The 24,181-nt window shown below is 36.0% G+C and overlaps 7 protein-coding genes across 10 annotated transcripts; 4 read left to right on the forward strand and 3 right to left on the reverse strand.

Moving 5' to 3' along the window:
- Positions 1–1,322: 1,322 nt before the first annotated feature.
- On the forward strand, positions 1,323–2,639 carry LOC147927184 (uncharacterized). The gene is made up of 6 exons (XM_087487346.1): positions 1,323–1,457; positions 1,544–1,808; positions 1,994–2,087; positions 2,176–2,318; positions 2,398–2,482; positions 2,570–2,639. The coding sequence occupies exons 1-6, from the start codon at positions 1,323–1,325 to the stop codon at positions 2,637–2,639; spliced, it is 792 nt and encodes a 263-aa protein (XP_087343472.1).
- Positions 2,640–3,174: 535 nt separating this feature from the next.
- Positions 3,175–5,744, reverse strand: LOC147927185 (uncharacterized). Its single transcript, XM_087487347.1, has 4 exons — positions 5,558–5,744; positions 4,842–5,473; positions 3,759–4,631; positions 3,175–3,642 (listed from the first exon to the last, which is right to left on the reverse strand). The coding sequence occupies exons 1-4, from the start codon at positions 5,742–5,744 to the stop codon at positions 3,175–3,177; spliced, it is 2,160 nt and encodes a 719-aa protein (XP_087343473.1).
- A 3,658-nt stretch (positions 5,745–9,402) lies between these two features.
- On the forward strand, positions 9,403–10,823 carry LOC104747471 (uncharacterized). Its single transcript, XM_010469102.3, has 3 exons — positions 9,403–9,969; positions 10,066–10,416; positions 10,499–10,823. Exons 1-3 carry the CDS (start codon positions 9,528–9,530, stop codon positions 10,687–10,689), a joined length of 984 nt encoding a protein of 327 aa, XP_010467404.1. The 5' UTR covers positions 9,403–9,527; the 3' UTR covers positions 10,690–10,823.
- A 396-nt stretch (positions 10,824–11,219) lies between these two features.
- On the forward strand, positions 11,220–13,237 carry LOC104747472 (basic leucine zipper 23). Its single transcript, XM_010469103.3, has 3 exons — positions 11,220–11,646; positions 11,758–12,628; positions 12,890–13,237. The coding sequence occupies exons 2-3, from the start codon at positions 11,878–11,880 to the stop codon at positions 12,916–12,918; spliced, it is 780 nt and encodes a 259-aa protein (XP_010467405.1). The 5' UTR covers positions 11,220–11,646; positions 11,758–11,877; the 3' UTR covers positions 12,919–13,237.
- A 390-nt stretch (positions 13,238–13,627) lies between these two features.
- LOC104747473 (WD-40 repeat-containing protein MSI2) lies at positions 13,628–15,823 on the reverse strand. The gene is made up of 6 exons (XM_010469105.3): positions 15,381–15,823; positions 14,845–15,168; positions 14,619–14,762; positions 14,353–14,477; positions 14,112–14,207; positions 13,628–14,017 (listed from the first exon to the last, which is right to left on the reverse strand). Exons 1-6 carry the CDS (start codon positions 15,696–15,698, stop codon positions 13,774–13,776), a joined length of 1,251 nt encoding a protein of 416 aa, XP_010467407.1. The 5' UTR covers positions 15,699–15,823; the 3' UTR covers positions 13,628–13,773.
- A 150-nt stretch (positions 15,824–15,973) lies between these two features.
- On the reverse strand, positions 15,974–17,728 carry LOC104747476 (gluconokinase-like). 4 transcript variants are annotated; one of them, XM_010469106.3, is made up of 5 exons: positions 17,370–17,728; positions 16,934–17,010; positions 16,813–16,861; positions 16,656–16,735; positions 15,974–16,562 (listed from the first exon to the last, which is right to left on the reverse strand). In XM_010469106.3, the coding sequence occupies exons 2-5, from the start codon at positions 16,953–16,955 to the stop codon at positions 16,156–16,158; spliced, it is 558 nt and encodes a 185-aa protein (XP_010467408.1). In that variant the 5' UTR covers positions 16,956–17,010; positions 17,370–17,728; the 3' UTR covers positions 15,974–16,155. The 4 variants fall into 4 exon arrangements, with proteins under 4 accessions (XP_010467408.1, XP_010467410.1, XP_087344816.1 ...); XM_010469108.3 differs by having other exon boundaries at positions 16,656–16,727; positions 17,370–17,641; XM_087488690.1 differs by having other exon boundaries at positions 16,656–16,727; positions 16,813–16,855; positions 17,370–17,609.
- A 249-nt stretch (positions 17,729–17,977) lies between these two features.
- LOC104747477 (chloroplast protein FOR GROWTH AND FERTILITY 2) lies at positions 17,978–19,709 on the forward strand. Its single transcript, XM_087489589.1, has 2 exons — positions 17,978–18,464; positions 18,834–19,709. The coding sequence occupies exons 1-2, from the start codon at positions 18,156–18,158 to the stop codon at positions 19,641–19,643; spliced, it is 1,119 nt and encodes a 372-aa protein (XP_087345715.1). The 5' UTR covers positions 17,978–18,155; the 3' UTR covers positions 19,644–19,709.
- Positions 19,710–24,181: the final 4,472 nt, after the last annotated feature.

The following is a 24,181-nucleotide window of genomic DNA, read 5'->3' on the forward strand; positions in this document are numbered from 1 at the left end:
AGAAGATGATGCCACACTAGCATGTGGGTTTTTTTCTATGTTACATGGGAACCTCGACATGGCGGGTCATTATCTTTACCTGTTTTTTGCATACCACTACCAACTAAATACAACTCAAACAAGGATTTTGGGCAGGGAGTTGTTCATGTTGCTGGGTAGATATCAGACGGTGCGAGAAAACACGTACAAGGATACATTCGTCTATCCGATTGCCCATTTGATCCCTTCTCCGGAATGTGCTAAATTGTGTTTATTGGAGCATGGTTTGTACCCTCTCAACTATCGAGACTATGACATGGTGTGCAACAATTGCGGCCTTTGGTGGTTGGCGAAATCTATATCCGAGATCCTTTAGTTATATTATCTCTTTAGATGTTTCGCCCTAAACGTTTCATCTAAATGTCTTCTGTTATAAACGCCGTACTAATATCTACGTCATAGGGTGTACGCGCACTGAATCCGGCCTTTTGTTTCCATGGTTTTCTCTTCTAGTTATTTTTAAGCATGTACCACTTGATGTTGTATCCTTTCCTTTTTTACTGTTCTATCTTGCAAAACAACTATACACAATTGATATATCTACCTATTGTGTATGTACAACAAAGTGTGTTTGGGTACATGGGTACTTACGTTTGGTACGAGTAATGTATTGTTTTGTTACAACTGTGCATTCGGTTGGTGAAGTCGGATGTGTACACATCCCTATGATACATAGGTATCGGGCCTCAATTTTAGTAAGCCCATTCGGTAAGGATTTTTTCCTTATTTTCTTAATAATAAGGTCTCAATTTAAGAGTTTGAGTTGAGGCCCCATTTAAAAATTAAAAAATTACATCGGACTTACTGATAAAAACAATTTAAAAGAAAACAATACAATTTCTTTTCGTATTGGGCCTCCAATGTTGCTGGACTGGCAATGAAATTTTGGGTTGTTTCAACCAAATTGTGACTAGGATAACTCTACGTTTCAACCATTGAATCAATTTTGTCGAAGTGGGTGGGCGCCATAACGTAATTAAGAAAGTATTGGGGGGGGGGGGGGGGAAAACATACATCAACAAGAAAATAAAATAAAACCACGTACAAAACGTAAATTAGTTGTCTGTACGTACATTACGAATTAAAGTAAATTTGAAATATAAACCCGAAGAAAAACAAAGAAAGCGAAGAGTCGCGCTTATTAGAGAAGGAGAGAGGGGGAGTCGGTAGAAAGACGCAACTACCAGTGGCGACGTTTTGTTTTATTTAAACAGCATCACCCTGTCTCCTTTCTAAACCCAGGGTAGAAACGAGTAACAGGAAATTATCAGAAAAACCAAACCATGGAGTTTAGAGTTGATGCCATCGCTGATCTTAGACCAGGAAAAACGAATTGGATTATCCAAGCGAAGGTCTTGAATTCGTGGTATGTTACTGAGTTCTTTCAAAAGCGGGTTCTGCTCCTTGCTGATACACGGGTTAGTCCACTTTGCTTTATAAAATATTTGCACAAAGTTGTTAACCAACACAGTGGTCTTATACACAATTGATATGCAATTTATAGGGTGATACAATCGAGGTGGCGTTTTTACCAGGGACCTACAAGAAAATGAGGAAGTATATCTATGATGGTGATTGGTATGAAATTAGGAATTTCAAGGTCATCCAGCCAACACTTAGGGAGAGGAATACACATCATCCTTTCCAAATCAAATTTACTGATGAGTCGACGATGGGCCTGCTCTCACCGGTGAATCAAAAACACTACTTCCGTTTCGAGGATTTGGGTGATATATCGCGAGGGAGAATTACCCATCCCATATCATTCGGTATGCTTATCTTCAATTTTCACTTACACAAATCGTTTGAAACAACGTTAAAAACGTTTGCTAAATGATATATTAGTGCACATTACTAGTTTTTAGTCCTGATACTAAAGAAATAAGTTAGTAGACAATTTCATATCAAAATACATAGGTCGTAACGTTTAAAGTATGTGTCTATCCCGAATCAGATGTCTGTGGGTGTGTAGTTGGAGTGGAAGACAGAAGATTGCTCGAGGGGGCAAATGCGGCCAATGAAGGTGTCCTCACCCTACTGAATGGGAGGTAAAGGAGATTTGTGCTACATTTTTAATACATTGGCATTTAAAGTTTTTTCCTATTCCCGTTCTATATTAACATGAGAAAACCGTAGGAATGAAACCCTCAAGTGTCGTGCCCTAGATGACTATGCTGCTCGCTTCATAAATGCTTGGGAAGCATTCGGGTGTCATCTTACTTTTACATCCGAACCCGTCTTTTGTATTTTGCGGTTCTGGAAGGTTGGAAGCTACGAAGGTACGTTCGATTTGATAGATCAGATAAGGAAACTAGCCTTGTGAAACCATATACATCTAATTTTGTAAATGTTCTGTAGGTGCTCATTGCCTTGTCAACACAACCGCCTCTTCGCAAATCTATATAAAACCTGATTTCGAGGGAATGGAACATCACAAGGCGATGTAAGCTGTTTGTTTTCCTACTAAAATATATAATTGTATTTCTTGCTACTGTCAAATACGTTAATACACTTTCTATATTTACCGCAGATCTGAATTCGCTGGACGTTACTATATAGAACATATAATGGAGCACGTAGGGGAGAATGCAGTACCTTGAGAATAAAGGAACTAGATGGGCGAAAGGGAGAGCTCAGGGAGTTTAGCATATTGAAAGAACCGCCACAGATCTATGCAATTTATTAACTTTTTTTTTCCCGGTGTGTGTGTACTTTTGAGTGAACCCATTGTTATGCTGATTCTGGATAATATATGGTTATGTTTTGTCAACAAAATATAAAATTTAGTGTACATAACAATAGTTATCTACGATAAGTGTACATGTCAACACTATCCTTCCATCGCATTATGTCCTCTTTAATGGACCATATAAAATACACAAACAGATATATTTCGCTTTTCTAAGCTTCTTATTCAAACAGAAAACCGTTTGCTTGAGATTTCTAAAAAGCTACATGAGTAATAGGCCCAACTAGGGCAGCCGGGGACAATTTCTCCAACAATTATAGTTAAACAACAATGTGGGCTTAGAAATTAAAAAGGTCCATCATTACAAAAAGCTCTGTTGGCACTTAGGAAAAAAGAGTATTATCCTCACGCCAAGAAAAGATAACACGTCTATTGTCGCCCATGCACTACGTATTAGCTGGACATGTTGTACGGTTGTGGCCAACCTGTTGACACTGAAAACAAGCATGCTGTTTGCGGGGCCGCTTCATCTCCAACGCAACCTTGACAAAGGACTTCATCCTCGACATCTTTGGCCTTCCTGGAGGATTCCTAACAAAAGGCGGTTTACATCTGGACGGTGTAATATCAGTAGGAACGATGCAGGATGTATCTATCGGCATTATCGCCTCCGCATACCCACTGCAGAGGCTGTCTCTGCGGAAGTATGGATGGTGCTGGTTTATAACTGATACGTTGGCCGTGTATGCGGCTGCGATAGCATGTACGCATGACATCCTCTCTAGATCAAAACGCCTACATGAACACCTCTTATACCTCAGATTGACAACATGCGTTGAGGTACCACCACTTACTTCAAATCGATCTTCATCAATTTCTTGAACCTTTAGACGCCTTGAATGTTCAATACGTGCCTATGAGTAAATGAAAGCGTAAGTTCATATAACCAAAACAACACAACATATCCACTAACATTTTCCAGGCCTTTCGTTAACATATATATCGATGGATATGTTAATGAATCTCACACCTGTAACAGGTTCTCCACTCCTTTGGTGAGTAAAGTTGGCATTGCGGCAGCTTGTTTTCTCCTTGTAGCAAACCAACGTGTCAACATATTCCAAACAGCTTCTAATAACTCTACAATGGGATAGGCTCTCGCAGGATTCAATACTTTGTTTAGCGATTCTGCAATGTTGCTCGTGGTGAAGTTGTACCTATCACCAGGAAAGTGCGCCCTGCTCCACTTGGTTACATCTGCACGCACCAAGTAAGCATGCAGTTGCGGATTCGCTTCTTGAATTTGCTGGAAGATTTCTTCGAAATCAACTACACGGTACGCTGCAGCTGCTTTTTTTACCAGCCGGAATGTTTCGCTCCCACTAAATCTCAGGATAATATTCTTGTGAAAATGATAAGTGCAGATTCCTCGACTTGCCAGGGGGTACACTTTAGCGATAGCTTTACCAATAGATTTATGCCGGTCAGATATCAGTGCAAGCTCTTCATCATCAGGAATTACACTACTTAATTGAGTAAAGAACCATTCCCACGACACGTCGTTCTCTGTATCAACAACCGCATACGCCAGAGGGAAAATATTAAAATTCCCATCTTGTGTTGTCGCTATCAGAAGAGTCCCTTTGAATTCACCTTTCAAAAAGGTTCCATCTACAACTACAACTTTCCGCATATACCTGAAACCCTTAATGCATCCAGCAATCGCAATGAAAACATACTTGAATCTGTCTTCTGCATCAACGACCAGTCTAGTAAGGGTCCCCGGATTAGAGGACCTCAGCTTGTATAAATATGCAGGTAATTCAGCGTATCCACTTTCAGGTGTACCCCTAACATACTCCCGCGCCTTTATAAGTATACGATGTGCCTTCCAGTAGCCAAGCTATTATATGAAAATGGTCAGTAAAAGACATCAACACTAAACAATATCAACTAGATCGAATTATATATATGTGTAGTGCAGGCCATAGAATCAACTAATTTCTGACAAACCCAACAAACTTAAGCTACGATCTATATGTACACCCTATAGACCATCACATACACAGAGCCAACCATAAAACAAACATATTAAAGTATTCCGGTAGCCAACCTGTACACCATATCGTAGGTTGAGCCCATCCCCAACAAGATTTGGCACAACAGAACCTCCCACACCACCAACATAATCCTTGTATAATTGAGCTAGGATTGGTGGTTTAGCATTACGGCTACGGCCATATCGTTCCGTAACAGAGAAAGTATGTTCACGACAATATTTGTGAATATGAAACACCGGCGAATCACCCATGGTTGAAGCCCGTATTCTCCATTTACAAACTTTTACCCAACTCTCAACGATTAACAAAATGGGCGTTGAATATAGAACATTGTAATCATATTTATCGAATACACTCAGCACCCTCAACCGTGCCACCAACGTTTCTTTGCTATCAAACTTATCCCCCACAGCAATATCACCACCTCCGTTTTCTATTTTGCGAACCTCCTTCTCAATTGCATCAACTGCAGAGTTAGTCTTGCGGGTACGGTTATTTGATTCTGTGTTACACACATTTTCCTCTATACAAGACCCACCCCCAGGTCCGTCGTCCAATGATTCCTCTGCTTCATCCGGGGCGAAGTTGGAGTACAGCAGATAGTCTTCATCCCCTGAACTTGCACCATCGTTGTCGTCACAGTAATCAAATCTACGGTTGTCCTCGTCCCCTGCTTCATCTTCATCTACATCATTTCCTACATTATCTTCACCGTCTTCCTTCCGACTCTCTTACTCATCATCTTTCTGTCCCATTTCCTCTGCCACACCTACGAAATCATCTACAACGACTTCAGGGGTCTTGGGTGTTGGTTCTAGGGTTTTTGGTTTAACTTCCTCGAACAAGGTTTCACCAGATTTAGCTTCGATCTCAACGCATAGCCGGATGAGTTCACTCCTATGCTGTTTGAGAAAGTTTTGAAACTGCCGACCATTCGAAACAATCACCGGTGGCATATAACATCCGCTTTTTTATATCTATCTAACATATAGCTCAACTTTATGGCGGAAGTTCTTTCGCAGAAACCAAAGTCATCGTACACCATAGCAGTAAAGTTTTCAAACTTTGTTTCTTTATCGGCAACTATAATCCTGCACCCTTTTCTAGTATCAACATCAAACAACCATCGCTTTTTGTCTACCCTCCACCTCCCACACGCCAAAACGATATCTTGCTCTTCCATGGATGAACCGAGAGGAAAGATTTACGAAACTGAGTAGGAGAAAGACATTGGCTCCGGCCGACAAACAGAACACGATTGATGAATCTGCTACAAACTTTATTACATGAACACCATAGATCGGAAGAACACGAAAGGTGTTTAGATCTTCTTCCAATAAGTCTATCGCAACGCTAGACTGTCTTTGCCAGCTCAAACAAATTCGTGTTATTCAGGTAAGACTTTACAGCTGTCAATCTTGCTTACTAAATCTACCACGGACAAGAAGCCTACCACAACACTACGAAAACTATTTCAAAAAACAAACAAAGTATACCAAAAATATCTGTAAGGAGAGAAGCCTGTCGCATAAATCTGTCGCAACAGGCCATTAGTCTACCATAAATATCTTTCCACCTTTTTACGTTTACCGCTACACGTGCTAAAAACAAAAGTCTATCATCAAAGGGAAATTCCTCTACCAACTTAATCTAACGAATCGATTTCATATACGTCGACTGATAAGTGTACCAACACTACAACTAAGTGTACCATCTACGTCGACGGTAAAGTGTACCAGCACTACAACTAAGTGTACCAAAAATATCTGACGTACACCTTTAATCAGTCCACGTGTATAAATCTACCATCAAAGGATCGGTAGACTTAGTCCCAACTTCCAATGTTTTTTTTTTTACTAATGGCATTAGCCGTAATTACGTTTTTTCCCAACACTGGTTTCAGGGGTATTAAGGGTACAGAGTTTATTCTAGTAATTACCAACAATTGTGTGTTACTTTTGTAAAAAGGAAGCTTTTATGTAATATTCTAGTAACTCTCCCTAAAATAATTGTTATTTCAATTATTGTAGTTCAATTGCCAAACACATTTGAATATTTCTAATTTGCCAAAAAAAATGTTTAAAAATATATTATTGAATTTTTCCATTAAATCTATATATCCTCTTTTTAATAAAAGGGAAGTACACAACTTCAAATTGATAGACCATATAATATTACTATAGGTTATAACTAAGACTAATTATTTGATAGGTTATATGGATTAATTATTTGATAGGTTATATAGATTTAGGATTATGATCTTCTTAAAAAAAATATTCTAAAGAATAAAATAAAATCTCAAAGAATATTTTACTAACCATATATAGACAAAAAATCTCAGAAATTAACAGAAATTAATCAATCTTCCATATATTACAAGTGATTTCTGATTATACTAAAAAATAAAATCTCACCTAACTTTATCAGAAAACTTTGACTGAGTAACGGGTCAAAATTTGAATATTTAAATTCATTTCATATATTTCTTTTGTTGAATTATATAGTTTTGTATACTTTAATAAACTTTTGAAATAATTTAATTTGGAATCTTTAAAAATAGTTTAATTTTATATTATTATGAATTTCATAAATATATGATAGATCAAAAAGTTCAAAATTATAAACACTCTAATTTGATTTGTTATAGCACGGGTCAATAATATATCACTATAATATGAAAAAAAATTCAAGAAATATGATTTTTTTTTTGCTAGAGCACGGGTTAAAATTTCAAAATATGATTTCTCAGATTAAATTTAAATTTGGAATAATGTTGTTTGATAGGTTTTCTCGGTCACAATAATTTTGACAAACATATGTTACATATTTGGTCCTAAAATTAAAATGCGCTATAATATAGGTTAAATCATAGAATAACAATCAAAATACAATATATAATTTTAAACACTAAACAAATCAAATAAATTTAACAAACAAAAATTAATTTTTTTTAACACAACTTAATCCGCGTTATACCGCAGGTCAAAATATAGATATAGTCGAATATATCTTACAGAATATATGTTATTTTCATAAGTCATATTTAATATATAATTTCATGTCATAGTATTCTATCCAAAAAAACCTTTCAAAATAAATAAAATAATCACATATACGATGTTTTAAATAAAAATGACCAAATAAACAAAAGGAACAAATTTAAACCCGTGCTCTAGCACGGGTCATATTCTAGTCTATACTATTAAAGCAGAAGTACTCACTATACTCAAATTTGACTATGACTTTGTTTTGGTACGTTTTTCATTAAAAATGATCAGAAAATCACTTAATTTAATTAAATTAACCTATAGTTATGATTTATCTAAATGACCATTATACCCCTTGCTCGACCACTTAATTACAACCGGGTCGGGACGCGGATCCTCTTTAACCCGGAAATAGAAGAAAAAAAACTCACGGATCTGTTTCTACTCCAGTTTTATAATATTCAGATCATGTATGTTGTTTGGTTCAAGAATAATTATTACTGTCACCAAACAGAGGTAAAATCCCTATAAATAAGGAAAATAGTATCCGAGTATTTAATGGCTTCAGTAATATCAAATATTAACTACTACCATATTTAATCCCTATAATTATTGCGAATATTAATAATAATGAGAAATCTTTAATACTTATGGATTGTGACTTTGTTGCTTCCAAAATAATCAATAGATTAAATACGAAATTTTATATATATATATATATATATATACATGTAAACTTATTTGATTTGCTTTTATATTGTGAGATATTTACGAAAACAACAAATCAAATTAATACAATTAAATAAAAACAAATCATATTTTTCAATATTTTCTTAACAAAATTATAGTAATTAATTATGATTAGTATAGATGGAAAGAATAAAAAGCGCAGAAATTATATATATGTAAAGTTGTAAACTAATTTACAGAAAATGTGTACTGTATATCCCACATCTACTAAATATTTTGGAATATGGTTCATAATCACTATAAATATATGACTAATATGTTTTGAGTACAAATGAGCAGGAATCTTGATTTATCAGGTATCCAAATTTAACAGTTTAATTTGGTTATATATTTGAGTATATTTAAACTTTTAAAAAGTAAACATATTATAATATATTTACATTTTTTAAAAAAGTATAAGAGATTATAAATATTTAAATTGTTATAGAATATTTAAATTATTATAAATATTTGAACTCCGTCGAAAATTTAAAATATTATAATATACTGTACTTAAATCTATAAAATATTTAAGTAAATTTAATATTTTTACTCTTAAAAATTTTTAAATATAAAAAAGTTTAAGTTAAACTCTTTAAGACATGTATTTTTATCAACTATAAATTAAATTGGTTTTTTACAATTTTGCTGAGATTTGATATATCAAATATTAACTTCTACTATATGCATTAACCTTGTTTTATCAATTGGTTAAACTATCACCAATTTTGCTGAGATTTTATCAAACTATCAATTTTGCTGAGATTTGGTATTTAAAGCTCCCACTACTATATGCATTAAACTGGTTAAAGTACACTTTATGGGCCCAACAAAACATTAAACGGGCCACCAATACTAGTTCTTAGTCCTACGTGTGCTTCACCAAATTTTTAACGTTCGCTCACCAACTTCTTTTTTTTTTATCCTTTTAACTTAACTTGGCCTTCTTCGTCGTACCCAATTTATTTCTCTCTCCCTCTAACCATCTTTTCTCCAATTAATTTCAAGAAAAGAAAAACAAAAATGTCGCCGTCGTTTTGCTCCGGTCGATGCTCCGTCGCGCTCTTCCTCTTAATCTCCGCCGTTCCCATATCTTACCTCATTTCCTTAGAGCTAGCCGTTCCTTCGACTCACGTCTTCTCTTACCATAGCTCCGGCTACTTCCGCGAGTGCGCCAAATGGGACGACGTTGGTCGGAGGTTCCTCGTCTCCTTCATGGACGGAGGTGGTATCGGAGAGATTGTTATTAAAGATTCCGACGACGACGTTCTTGAAGAAGTCACTTTAGTCAAAGACGTTGACCTCGCCGGTAACGCTTCCCTAGGAATCTCTATCGACCGCGTCAGAAACCGTCTCCTCGTCGCCGTCTCCGACTTGCTTGGTAACCGTTACAGCGCTTTAGCTGCCTATGATTTGTCCACGTGGCGCCGTCTCTTCCTCGCTGAACTCAGCTGTCATGGTGATGGTAAGTAAAAACCCTTCTTCTTCTTCCTCTAGTGTGTTAGCCGTCGATGGTTTCTTGAATAGGTTTGAGAATATAGCTTATATGGATGTTATGTAGGTAAAGAGAAAACGTTTGCAGACGATGTAGCTGTTGATGAAGAAGGCAATGCTTATGTGACTGATGCAGTAGGTAGTAAAATTTGGAAGGTTGATGTTAATGGGAAGCTTGTGTATACTATTACAAGTCCTCTGTTTACTCCACCTGGATGGTACAATAACCTTGTTGCTCTTAACGGTATTGTTTATCATCCGGACGGGTTCCTTATTGTTATCCATACTTTCTCTGGTTACTTGTACAAAATCGACTTAACGGATGGGAATCAAGTTAGTGTCATTGATGTTTCTGGTGGTACATTGAGGTTTGGAGATGGGCTTGAGTTGTTGTCTCCAACTAAGATTGTTGTTGCAGGTAAAAGTTTAGACATCTTTTGAGAAGTTCTGTTTTTTTTAATTTTAAAAAAGCCAATGCCAATGAATGTGAGTGTTTTCAGGTAGTCCGTCTTCTAAACTGGTGGAGAGTTTAGATGGGTGGAAGACAGCTTCTGTGACGGGTTGGTTCAGCAGCGGTATGGTTCATAGGTTAGCCTCGTCAGCTACAGTTAAGGAAGGAAGAGTTTATCTAAACCACATTGTTGGATTTGGGTCTAAAAAGAAACACATGCTTGTAGAAGCTGTGTTTTAGAGACTTTTCGTTCTTAGTTATATTATCTCTTGTTAAATTGTGGTAATGATCTCTACATGATTCTATTGAGCTCTGATGTAAAAACTTGTTTCCATCAAATTTATGTTAATCTATTACATAGTTATTCTTTAGAAGATCTTGACACCATTCTAATTACAAATATCAATGTTATCGTCTATGAATTTTTTAGAAGATTTAAACCAAAACTTTGAGTAGAAGAAACAAAATCACTAAAAGTGAGGCAGTCATGACGAGTCTTGGCGTTCGTCCAGGAAGCAAAATATTCCATCGAATCATCAGTATACTGATGCAACGTGACCACGTGTCGTAGCTTGATTAACAACAACTAAAGAACAAGTGGGATGTACAACTAAGCAAAGACTAGAAAACAGAGAGCATATTTAGATTTAATGGAAAAAACTATGGAATAAGATAATTTCCCATTAACTCTTTGATCAAAAAAAAAAAAAAAAAAAAAAAAAAAGATAATTTCCCATTAACCAGAAAACACAGATCAAGAATCAAATCTTATGGATAATTTTGATAAAGGTTCTTCTTTCACCATCACTACTTCACATCACTCATGTAAAGATAAATTTTCATGACATCTTTTTTAGTGTTCTGGTCTAAATTTTGGCAGAAAAGGTTAAAAATTAGGGAACTTAAATTAATTAATTAACCAAAGTTTTTATACGAAATTAATTAGGAAAAAAAAAAAGAAAAAAGAAATTTTCTGCAATTCGAAAAATCCCTTTTGGTGCGTCCATGTCTTTCCGCCATGGAAATGATGCCATCTGTTAATAACTCTTCAACCATCAATGTCCATTGCACCTCTTCGTTTTTAGGGTTTTCCCTTTTTTTCCTAAATTCTCTCTATAATAAACCCTTCTCGCCGTTTCGCCCTTAAATTTCTCAATTCACAATTCGCATTCATCTTCTTGCTCATCCGTTTTAAAGGTACTATTTTTTTTTCATTCAATTGAGTATCAGCCAATGATTAGAGATTCATAATTGGATCGTTTGACTTCTTCTGAATCGTCTTGAATTGTCTTTTCACTCTGCAATTAGGTAATTTACTTGATCGGGAAGCTTGAAATTGGTTCTATTGTTTTGTTTCGAGCACAAAGTCTCGTACTTTTTTGGTTAGGGTTCAGTCAATTAGAGTCAAAGGTTACATTTTTGCTAGTAATGGACGACGGGGAGCTTGAGTTTTCGAATTCGAACATGGTTGGTGAATTATTGCCTAGTAGCTGTTCAATGGATTCCTTCTTCGATGAGCTTTTGAGGGATTCTCATGCTTGTACTCATACTCACACTTGTAACCCTTCGGGACCAGAGAACAACACTCATACACACACATGTCTCCATGTGCACACCAAGATTCTACCTTCGCAGAGTGAGGACAAAGTCTCTACTGATGACACATCTGAATCTTCAGGGAAGAATAGCAAAAAGAGACCTTTGGGGAATCGAGAAGCGGTTAGAAAGTATAGGGAGAAGAAGAAGGCTAAAGCTGCTTCCTTGGAAGATGAGGTTACGAGGCTTAGAGCTGTTAATAATCAGCTGATGAAGAGGTTGCAAGGTCAAGCTGCATTGGAAGCTGAGGTTACGAGGCTCAAGTGTTTGCTTGTGGATATAAGAGGAAGGATTGACGGAGAGATTGGTTCGTTTCCTTATCAAAAACCTGCGGTTGCGAACGTGCCTTTCTCTTACATGATGCATCCTTGCAATATGCAATGTGATGTTGACAACATGTACTGCCTTCAAAATGGGAACAATGGAGAAGGTGCGTCGATGAATGAGCAGGGGCTAAATGGTTGTGAGTTTGACCAACTACAATGCTTGAATAATCAGAACTTAGCTGGCAAGGAGATCCCTCTCTGTAGTAATGGAGTCGGGACATTTAATGTCAATGGATCCAGCGCTAATAAGAGAAAAGGTGAAATTCTTGTTCTTTTGGATCTCTTTCCTAGAGGCTGTCCATTTCAGTTATGCCTTTATACGGTTTTCTTCGTAGTTACCTCCATGTCTTCAATTCTTTACGTAGCCTGATAGTGGTTGATTCTTTGCCTTAGGCACCACTCTGTTGTGTTCTTTGTGGAATTTTGTCATTTTATTAGGTTCCTTCATCATTTTTTGTTTGAACTTGTGGTTTGTGTAAATTTAGTTTATGAACTCATGGCTCTTGCTCTTGGAACAGGTGGTCCTCGTGCAGCGAAAGCAGTTTGAAGTATCATTGATCATGGGATACTATCAATCATTTTCATATTGGCAGTTAATTTTCTTCTAATAAGTAGTAGAGTTCAACTGAATCACCAGCTTCCTTCAAGGCCGTTTGTGCTATTATCCTATTTTTTAATCTCTTGTTTTTTCCTTATGTAATTGCATTCCTTCATTGAGCTCGTTGAAGCTAGAAATAAGACTTGTTAATATTCAATTCGAGTTTGCCATTTGGTTTTGTACTTTAGTAGCTTCTGCTTTGTGGTTCTCTTTAAAGATGTTGATGTTGGATTAAAAAGTTATGAGAATCCGTCTCGACGATTAGTAACTTGATGTTTTCGTTCGACTGGTAGAGTCTCTTGCTTCTGAAATCACTTATATGCTGCATCGATTCTTAATTGCTGAAATTGCAGCTTAGGAGTTGGTATGGGATTTTCCTTGATGTTCCATGGAGTTGAGTCTCTGAACAGTACTATACGTAAAAGAGCAAGAAATGAATGATTCTTGTATCTTGTTGTTTATCTTAACCAGGTTCTGTAGTAGCACAGTAACTCAACTTGCTTAAGCATCCTCTTGCCATGCTGATGATTAATCATGTCTATGAGCACCCGCAGTTTTGACTACCTTTCAATCGTCGAGATGCAGGAATAATCATCAAATTTTGAACTAGATTTCAATTTTAGCCAGAAATTTTGATTTTGTGACAGGAATAATACGATACCAACAAAATCCAAACCTGGTTTACATTAACAAACAGAACTGATTCATGTTAGTACTACAGACGCAAAGCTTGTTTTTCGAATCTAGATAAAAGCACGATATGACTTAAGTACTGCAGAGACAGACCAAATCATTTCTTATTTTTCAGGACTGGTGTGTAAAATCTTCGTTGATGTCGGCCTCAGCATCCTCATCGTCGCGATAGATGCTTTCCGCCATCTGCCAGACCTGAAGACTGTTGTCTTCGGCTACACTTGCAAGGACCCAAGGCTCCTTTTCGTTCCAAGCAAAGTCTGATATCTTCGCCTTGTGGCCTCCATGAGAGAAGAGTAACTCTGGTGGACCATCTTCTGCGTCCAACTCTATCTCAAGCTGCTCTTCTCCAACCCTGTAATCCCCAAAAAGAAACCTTACTCAACGTTGAACAATTTCAGATTAAAACTCATTGTTCTAAGACCTGCAAAGGATATGATGAAACATACCTGTTCAGGTCCCAGACCATCAGCCTTCTGTCCTCCCCAGAAGATGCGAGTACTGTCTCATGGTTAGGATCCCACTCCACTTGGAAAACCTCTCCCCTGTAATTGAAGTCTTTCATTAAAATGGTGGGTTTTCCAACAAACAGCCCTTTACAGTTACTCAGTGCAAAGGCATCAATATTTAGTTCTAACACAATTTATAGATGGCGCAGAAGAGGATATGAGAAAATGTTAAGGAACGTACTCGTGGCTGCTCAAGACATGCAATGGTGCATTCAGCTTGCGGAGGTCAAACAAGGCAACAGTAGAATCTGAGGAAGCTGTGGCTAAAATCCATTCATTGAATGAATTGAAAGACAGATAGTTCACCTGAGAAACACAAGAAAGTATGGCCATACAGAATCTGTAGCTTTTAGTCAATGACTTCCGATTACTGATAGATACATGACTTCCAGTTAACTAATTTAACATTGTTTGATATGTGCAGAGATATAGGGGAGTGGTTCTTACCTCTTTTTCATGTACTTTCACTTGGTGTTGCATTTGGTTTGTCCGTGTGTCCCATATTATCAATCGACCATCCTCACCCGCAGACCCAAAAAGGTTCTCATTCTTCATGTGCCATGATACATCTGCAACAGCACTTTCATGTCCCTGGAACAAAACCAAAGGAGTAAAGATACAGCAAACCTCATCTTCTGGAAAAAAAGGAGACAATATGCCAACTTCCACTTACCTCATACACAAACATTGCATTCAAAACCTTATCTTGCGGTGTAGCTGAAACATCCCAAAGACAGATCTTCTTATCCTGTGAACCACTCAGAAGATAACCCTCCTTGAAAGGACTCCAAGACAATCCATACCCTTCCTTGTCATGTCCCACTAACCTCAGATCAGGATCACACTCACTCGTTTGTGGCTTTTCAGCATGTTTGGCGTAATTAAACAGAAACACCTCACACCCACTTGTCTTTGCACCCACAAGCGTAGGCTTTTGAGGCATGCATCGCGCTCTGTTCACTTCTCCATCAACACGTATCTTCTGCCTTATCTCCACCTGAAACATATCGGACAATTATAAATCTTATGCATCGACTTAAAAAGAAAAAAGTCCAAGTTTCATACCTAAGAAACTAAAACTCGTTAACCTTATCAGTTACATTTCTAACACTCTCAGCTAGTACTTTTATCGAACACTTGGTGGGCATAGAACTAGAGCTAAGAAGAACGCCAAAAAAAAAAGGAATCTATCTCCAGGAATCAAAATACCTTAGGAATGACAGGATCCTGATTAGCGCCGCGCAAACCAGGTTCACCGTTTGGTGTCGGAGTAACGACGTCGGCGACCATGAGGAAATCTTGAGAGTCACCGGAAGTATGAGTTCCGAGTATAAGCTTGTGGACGCCGAAGTAAGGGTCAGCCGCGTAAGGACTGGGCGGAGATGGAACCCAATTGACGGTGAGAGATGGCCATTCGAGTGGGTGAGAGATCAAAAGATCGTAGAGAAATGGTGTGTTCTTCTTCCACACAGAGAAATCTTCCTCCACTTGTTCCATTCCCGTCTCCTCTTTACCTTCATCCGCCATTATCTCTCTTGCCTCTCAATCTCTCGCTCGCTCTATCTGATTTCTGTCCTCGAGGGTTTTTTTCTGGTCGATTTTCCCGCCAAAAATATACAGAGATGAGCAAGGGCAACAAAACCTCGACGGTGAAAAAGAAATGCAGTGATGTTGTTTTGCTTTTATACAAACGGACGCTTTGCCGTTTCAGTGTTGGGGAACCAGCATGCATGTAGTCTTGAGTTTATGGGCCTCAAAGCCCACTCTTAAGTTACCATTTTGTTACTGAGATAAAGTTTCCATTTCGGTGGAATATAAAAATTACTCATATCTAAACAAATTACAGAAGATAGAAAATGGAGAAGATAAAATGAAACATTTTACATTTTTAAAAATCCATTTTACTCATGAAAGTAAGTTTTTATTATTGTATATATTGAATACCAAAGATGAATGGTTTTTTTTTTCTGGATAAAGTCTTCTCTCAAGCCTCAATTTCAAGAATTGTGTTGACTATAACTTCAGGGGTTAGAACAACACTGATTTTGAATATCTTTTCACATTCATCAGCTTGAAGCAGATCAAACTGAGACTGAAGAAGAGTGAGAGGCATGAAATGTTCTCCTTCAGAAGCTCTCTTTTGTAAACGAGCAGCAATCACCTCTGCATTACCTTCCAATAATACAAACTTAACCTTGCAACTTGTATAGCTTCCTGGTTTGTAATCAGGATCAGAACCTCTCAAGATCTCTCTATACTGTTTTCTCAATGAAGAACATGCGAGAACAACGGTTTCTTCGTTTAGTAAACGTTTTCGCAAACTCTCTTGTATTTTTTCAAGCCACGGCTTTCGATCTTCGTCTGTAAGAGCAATGCCTTGGCGCATCTTATCTATAGTAGAACAATGAGCTTTCAGTTAGTGGTTTGAAACATGCATTTTCCCCAAACTTGGATTCTGTCAAAGTATATATATGATTCTGTTACCTCTGTTTGATAAAGAGTGAAAATCATCGGCATCAAGAAAGTCACAAGACAGAGCTTTTCCCAACATCGTACCTATGGTGCTAACAAAGTGAAACAATAACGATAAACATCTTTCTTCATCTTTCTTCAAAGAAGAGAAATGAAAAAAACAACTTACGATTTCCCAGCTCCGCTTACACCCATAATCACGATGACTTTACCTGTCACTATATATGACTAACAAGAATCAGAGAAGAAACGGATCAAAGTGTTGACAATAAGAACATGTTGAAGCTTACCTTCATTGTCACCACCTGACATGTCTGTCTGATGTCTCTGATTAAAACAGGTTTTGGTGATTCTTGAAGAAAACAATCTGCGAGCAAGAAAAGCAAACATATTCTATTAACTCTCAATCTTAGCTTATAATTCTTCAACATAAAACTATATAAATAAATGATCCTGCTTAAAGTAGATCTTGATTTCAATTATTTGCAAAGCTAAAACCTTTCAATCTTAGCTTAAAGCTTATAAACAAGATTGTTCAATCTTCTATCTCACTGACATGATTAACCTACATTTTTGAAATTGAGATCAAAACTACTATGAATCATATTTTCTTGAAATCTTTGCTGAAATTGAAGAAATAATATGAAACTTCATAAGCATTGAATGATCGTTCGTTAATGGATGAAATTCAAACATTAGAAAAAAGAAAAAAAATCAAAAACTTACTGTGATTTTGTTGTTTGTTTCTTTACTCCACAAGAGACCAAGGGTGGAGCAATTGGAGTCTTCTTGATCAAAGACGAAATTCACAAAACTCGCTAGGTTGATGATATATATGAATCGAAACTCCAATGTAAAATTTGGATTGAAATTGAAAGAAAACAAAAATAGGTGAGAGATTCATTATATTAAAAAAAATAAAATTAATTAGGGTGATGGCTGATGAGACGTGAGAGGAAGAAAGACGAAAACTTTGGAGAGAGAGAGAGATGAAATACAACCAAAGATGGAAAATAATCATTAAAATATTAATAAATATGATAACGAAATGTTAAATTTCTTAAACTATTAAAAAGAAGAAGGTTAAAGTCAGAATCGTATAAAAATATTAAAATCACATTAGGAATAATTTTTCTCAATATTTAATACACAATTCGTTTTTCAGTGATAAGAATTATTTAACAGAAAATATTATTCTCTTAAGTTAAAGAGGAATAGAGAAGAAGATAAACAAACAGATTTAATAATTAAATCATTAATATAATATTATTTAAATAATATTTATATTTATAGTTGATTCGACATGATTTTATTAGTATATTCCTTTCACTTTTTGTATTATTGATTTACAAAGGAAACAACAACAAAAAAAAAAAAAAAAAAAGTTTTTAAAAAAGTTTATCTCTTCACCGATTGAGAGAGAGAGAGCACAGTGTCCCTCACTCTCTCTTTCTTTTCTTTTTCAACTTCTGAGAAAAACTCTTTAGCCTCTCCGAAAGAGAAGGAGACGCCATGGATAGGCTTCTACAACCACCGTCATCTTCCTCACTTACTCTCTCCAATTCTCATTCAAGAGCATCTCCCTTCCTCCCTCGCCTCCACAGACTCGATTCGCCGAGTCTCACCTTTACCTCCTCTCGCCGTCCCGAGTCACGCCGACTCAGCTCCATTTCCTGCTTCTTCCGCCACAATCCATCGCCGGATACGTCTCCAGGACTGAACCAGACTAGAGATTTCTTGTTTCCGTCTCCTAAACCCGATGAGTCGAAACCTAATCCAGGATTCATCGAACGGATCGTGAGGAGTTTTGAGCAGCGCAAGGTAAATTACATATCCATGACTATGAAATCTTCTGCAATTACGTTGTGGCTTTGCTTTAGTTTTGGGGTTTGATTTCAGAAGATATTGATAAGAGCTATTGGATTGAGTACTATTGTAGTTTAGGGATTTTATAGCTGCATTGCTGAGGAATTTGAATAGCTTTATGTATCTCCGTGATCAGAGATCTCCGATTACATCTCGTTGATAGAAGAAGGTTAGGATCAGTGGATTTATTAAGTAGTTTACTATATGTTGAGAGCATTGTGCTAAAAAGCCTTTGTGAAATGTTGTGGTCTAAGGGCTTTTCTTTGTGTACTTACCTTCAGATAGCTTAATGCTCTGTTATGCGAATCTGTGTGTTTGTTGCAGACTATGTCCACTGGAACAGTCATATTAGTGGCTGCTGTGGCTGCGCTTTTGGTTAACCCTGTTCTTGTGCCGCCTGCTTTTGCTAGCTTTCAAACGGCTACTAAATCTACTGGTAGTGCTGTTGGTGGTAAACTCCTCCGGACTGAGGTATTGACAAGTGCCTGGACTGGTTTCTTTGCTGGTTGCTTACACACGTTGTCTGGACCTGATCACCTTGCTGCTTTGGCTCCACTTTCGATTGGACGAACGAGAATGGAGAGTGCTGCAGTTGGAGCCCTATGGGGATGTGGTCACGACGCTGGTCAACTCATCTTTGGTTTAATATTTCTGCTTCTAAAAGATAGGCTTCACATCGAAGTCATAAGAACTTGGGGTACAAGAGTCGTGGGCTTGACTCTCCTCGTGATTGGTGCTATGGGAATCAAAGAAGCTTCTGAGATCCCGGAACCATGTGTTGTTACCTTGGAGAATGGGGAAACAGATGAGAAAAGCTCAAAGAAGAAAAAGATTGGGTTTGCCACATTTGCGACTGGGATTGTTCACGGCCTGCAACCGGACGCTCTGATGATGGTATTACCTGCGCTGGCTCTTCCTTCTCGGTTAGCCGGTGCTTCATTTCTCATTATGTTCTTGATTGGGACGGTGATTGCCATGGGAAGCTACACAGTGTTTATCGGGTCATGTAGCGAAGCGTTGAAAGAGAAGGTTCCTAGGATCACAGAGAAACTAACGTGGGCATCTTCTCTTGTGGCCATCGGACTTGGATTGGCAATTATTGTCAGCCAGTTCTTTGGATTCAGCCTGTATTGAGAGACAAAACATTTTCCAGTATTTGTAGTTAGCTCTTAATGCAGCGGAAAATCCTAAGTTAAGCAAGCGCTAAACCTAGTTTAAAAACGAGTTTGCAAGCGACAAACTCGAAGGATAAAACTTTGGAATCCACCAAAAAAAGAGTTCTGGAATCCACCAGAAAAGATAAAAGAGATAAACTAAAGTTGTTTATATAGTAAAACAAAGCTAGCAAAACCCTAACCAAAAATGGAAAACCAATAGAAATATACATAATTAAGAATAAATAAATAAAAGCTAAATTAATTAAAATCCTAACGATTATGCTCCTGCATCAGCTCTAGAGGATAATATAAGATTTTTTGCCTGTACCAACCAAATTTGTATCTTGCTTCAGAATCTACTTCGTTTTTTTAATTTTCTATCAAATGGAAGTTTGAGTTTGACTCCCCAATTTGGTGAGCATCCCATATCATTATCCTTCTAAGATTTTGACTGAACGAATGTAAAACCATGAATGTTTTATAAAAATAAAGTAGCTTTTGTACTCTCTTAACGTTCATCACAGATAGTTTTTGATGTAAATTAAGCCTGGGAATCCACCTAAGTGTTGATCAATGAAAGCAAAGATTTAATTAGCATGTGATGAATCATGTATGAAGGTAGAATTGGAGATGGATATATTAGCTGTGAATCCTCAAACAACACACGATTAAACCAACTTGAATCTTCAAGCTAATTCAAACACATCAATTACTTAGAACTCGAATGCAAACAGAATTCAAAGACTACACACTTTAAATGAAAAACAACTAAACGTTCACTCGATATTCTAGGCTTACAAATAACGGTCTAACAGGCCGAAGGTAAAAAACAAATCGTAAAATGAATGAAAATAAAGCCTTTGTGTTTTGCACTTAATTGACCAAATATATCAAAATAAGGCAAGTTTTGGTGTGTAGTCTTGAAAGCTTGGGTGTGAATCCATGACTCTGTGGGGCGTACAGGTTCATCGAAGAAACATCTAAAATGCAGCAACAATGATAAGAAAAGAGCCGTTGGTGTTTGATTGTGTTTGGCTCCACAAAAGGCAAGTCTTGGATCTTTAGGTTCCCATGTGGTAAGGTGTAGCTGGGCTCCTGTGTGGAAAAATTCAATGTAAGCCAAATGTTCAGCATGAAATCTAAGCTCTATATGATACTGATGTTAATCTATATGTCAATTATAGCCATTAAAAGACCAAACAATAATCACTTTCAAAACCAATGGAAGCCAAATGTTAAGCATGAAATAGAGTCTCCAAAACCAATGGAGGCCAAATGTTAAGCATGAAATCTTTATATTATACTAGATGAGGACCCGCCCGATGGGCGGGTTTAAACTTTTATAAATTTATGAAAATTTATTTTACGTTATTTATAAATTTTATTTTTGTTATAGTACACTGATTTATATATATTTACAAATCTTTCATGTATGTTTTACATTAAAAGTGTATTTTTTACACCTAAATATACAATATGTTACAAATATATTATTTATCACCCACCTTGAAAATGTCTATATGAACACATTAAGCTAACTATTTTATTTTCACTTTTGCATAGTTTTTTAATTACTAAAATTGTTGGTTCAAAAAATATTTTGAATAAAAAATATATTACATAATATACTAATCAATTATGTATCATCACAATTCATAATAATGTATGACCACCATGGAGAAAATCTCGGCTCCGCCATCATTCCTTATGGAGAGAACCACACATGTGGCAAAATCAATTCTTTTAAACCTTTCCACAAACCAGGGTGTAACATTCTTTGAGCTCCTATGGATCTATCAACAATGATTTATGTTTTTCGAATCTATGTATCTATGTTTGTTGTAAGCTTGTGTTTGATTAGCCTATTTTATCCATCCATTAGGTTGATGAAAATATAAATTAAATTAAATAATCCAAAAATACTACAATAAAATTTAAAATACATATTAAGAAAAGAAGACGCATTGTCTGTCAGAACTACGAGACAGATTGTGCAGGGCTGGAGTTATCTGTCAGGCGTTCGAGACGGATTGTGCTGAGTTGATTGCAATGGTGCAGACGCCGGAAGATTGGCCCGCTTTCTCCAATCTGTTGGATGATTTTGCTTTCCTCCGAACCTTCTACCCTTCCTTCACCTTAGTCAAGATTCCACGAGACGTCAACGTTAGAGCGGACTGTTTGGCCCGGACTTCACGAAGCTTACCCTCTGAATCTATTTTTGTAAACTCCTATCCTCCTGTTTGGGCCACCAATCATGAAGTTCTTTTCTAATTTATTAATGTTTGGTTGGAAAAAAAAAGAAAAGAAGACGCATATATTAATTTTTTTTTGTGTCAACATATTAATCTTACCTATTCCCAACTGAAAAAGGAGAAAGTAGGAGAAAATTTTGGTTAAAAAAATAAAAAATATTTACCTTCCCATTAAAAAAAGATTACTACTAAACAAAGTTGAAAACAGTATTTTTGAATAAATTATATAAATATGAGAAGATCTATGTTTATATAGAAGTGAATATTTACAAAAATTTAGAATTAATAATTAACTGTATATTTTTTAAATCATTTTTCTGTTTTTTTTGGTAGAATTAATAACTTGAAATTAAAATAAGTTAATAATATTATAAATTCGAATTTTATGAAATATATATACATATAATCTTCTTATAATTATTTACAAAAACTTTTAATTTTTATTATAAATTATAAATTCTGTAATTTTGATAATTATCTTTTTACATTATTAATATTTTTAAAATAAAATATTTTATTTTTGTTGTAATCAAATTCCTCCTATTAAATATTAACTTTTAATACTAGATGAGACCCGCCCGATGTGCGGGTTTAAATTACTAAAACTAATGGCTCAAAAAACATTTTGAATAAAAAATATATTACATAATATACTAATCAATGATGTATCATCACAATAATGTATGACCACCATGGAGAAAACCTCGGCTCCGCCCTCATCCCTAGTGAGAACCTTGCATCCAACCTCCTCCATCATGGAGAGAACCTTGGCTCCGCCTTCCTCCATTGGGGAGATAACCTTGCGTCCAACCTCCTCCACCTTCCTCCCTTGCGGAGATGACCTTGTGTCCAAACTTCTCCACCATAGAGAGAACCTTGGCTCTGCCCTCCTTCTCTTTGAAGAGAACATGTTCACATCTTTTTGCTATCTCAAAATGGCTTGCTCCGAGTCTCCGACAACCAATGAAAGTAAAAACCTTTTTCTAACGTCACAAAATCTTTTGATAATAACTAATGTTAAATTTCTCAATGTATTCAAGGAAGTGTCTTTGACACACCATGATGTAGTCTCTGTCTCTGTAATGTCTCACTTGCCACCTTGCTTAGTGAGCCCATGTCTATTTTTAGTCTATGGGCCCACCTTCCTAAGTGGGTCCTACATCTATTCCCGGCATGTGGACCCACCCATATTCGATGGCCGGTTTGTTACGTTTGGGAGGCTTTAAAAACTTGTTTACCGACCGCACAAATCAACAAATGATCTTTTCTTGTGTTTTTTCTTCACTTGCACAGTTCCGACAATCACTTACAGGAAGGTCACCCATAATGAAGTTCTCTGAGGACCCTTGACCGAAAAATAAATGCATTTTGGTGACATATGTGGTCAAATCAATTCTTTTAAACATTTCTGCAAACCAGGATGTCACAGTCTTTGAGCTCCCATGGATCTATCAACAACGATTAATGTTTTTCCAATCTATCTATTTATGTTTGTTGTAAGCTTGTGTTTGATTAGCCTATTTTATTCATCCATTAAGTTGATGAGCTTCTACTCGTTATCTCCTTTGGGATTGAATGAATAATAGTAACAATTATGTTTGCAAAAAAAGGAAGGGTTTGTGACTACCAATCAGGGTTGAGAAATTAGAAAAAAAAAATTGACATAATTAAAGAAACAATAGAAAATTATAACTACGCTAATATATGAATCCCAAATAATTCAAAGATAAAAATGTAAATTAAATAAAACAATCTAAAAATACTACAATAAATTTTAAAATACACTATTAGGAAAAGAAGACACATATATTAATCTTATTTTTGGGTCAACATATTAATCTTACATATTCCCAATTGAAAAAGGAGAAAATAGGAGAAAATTTTGGTTTAAGAAAATAAAAACAATTTACCTTTCCTTTAAAGAAAATTCTCAATTAAACAAAGTTGAAAGCTGTGCTTTTTGAATAAATTATTTAAATATATCTATGTTTATATAGATGTTAGTAATTACAAAATTTAGAATTAATAATTAATTGTATATTTTCCTTAATCTATCTTTTTATTTTTTTTTGTAGAATTAGAAACTTAAAAAAAAAAAAATATATATATATATATATATATATAAGTGATTACAGGTGACCTTAAAATTAGAAACTTAAAAAAATATATTATATATATATATATGAAATATATATATATATATATAATCTCCTTATAATTAATTAAAAAAAACTTTTTATTTTTTATAAATTCTGTAGTTTTT

Source organism: Camelina sativa, chromosome 15 (assembly GCF_030686135.1).
Source record: "Camelina sativa cultivar CO46 ecotype springtype chromosome 15, ASM3068613v1".
Classification (NCBI taxonomy): domain Eukaryota; kingdom Viridiplantae; phylum Streptophyta; class Magnoliopsida; order Brassicales; family Brassicaceae; genus Camelina; species Camelina sativa.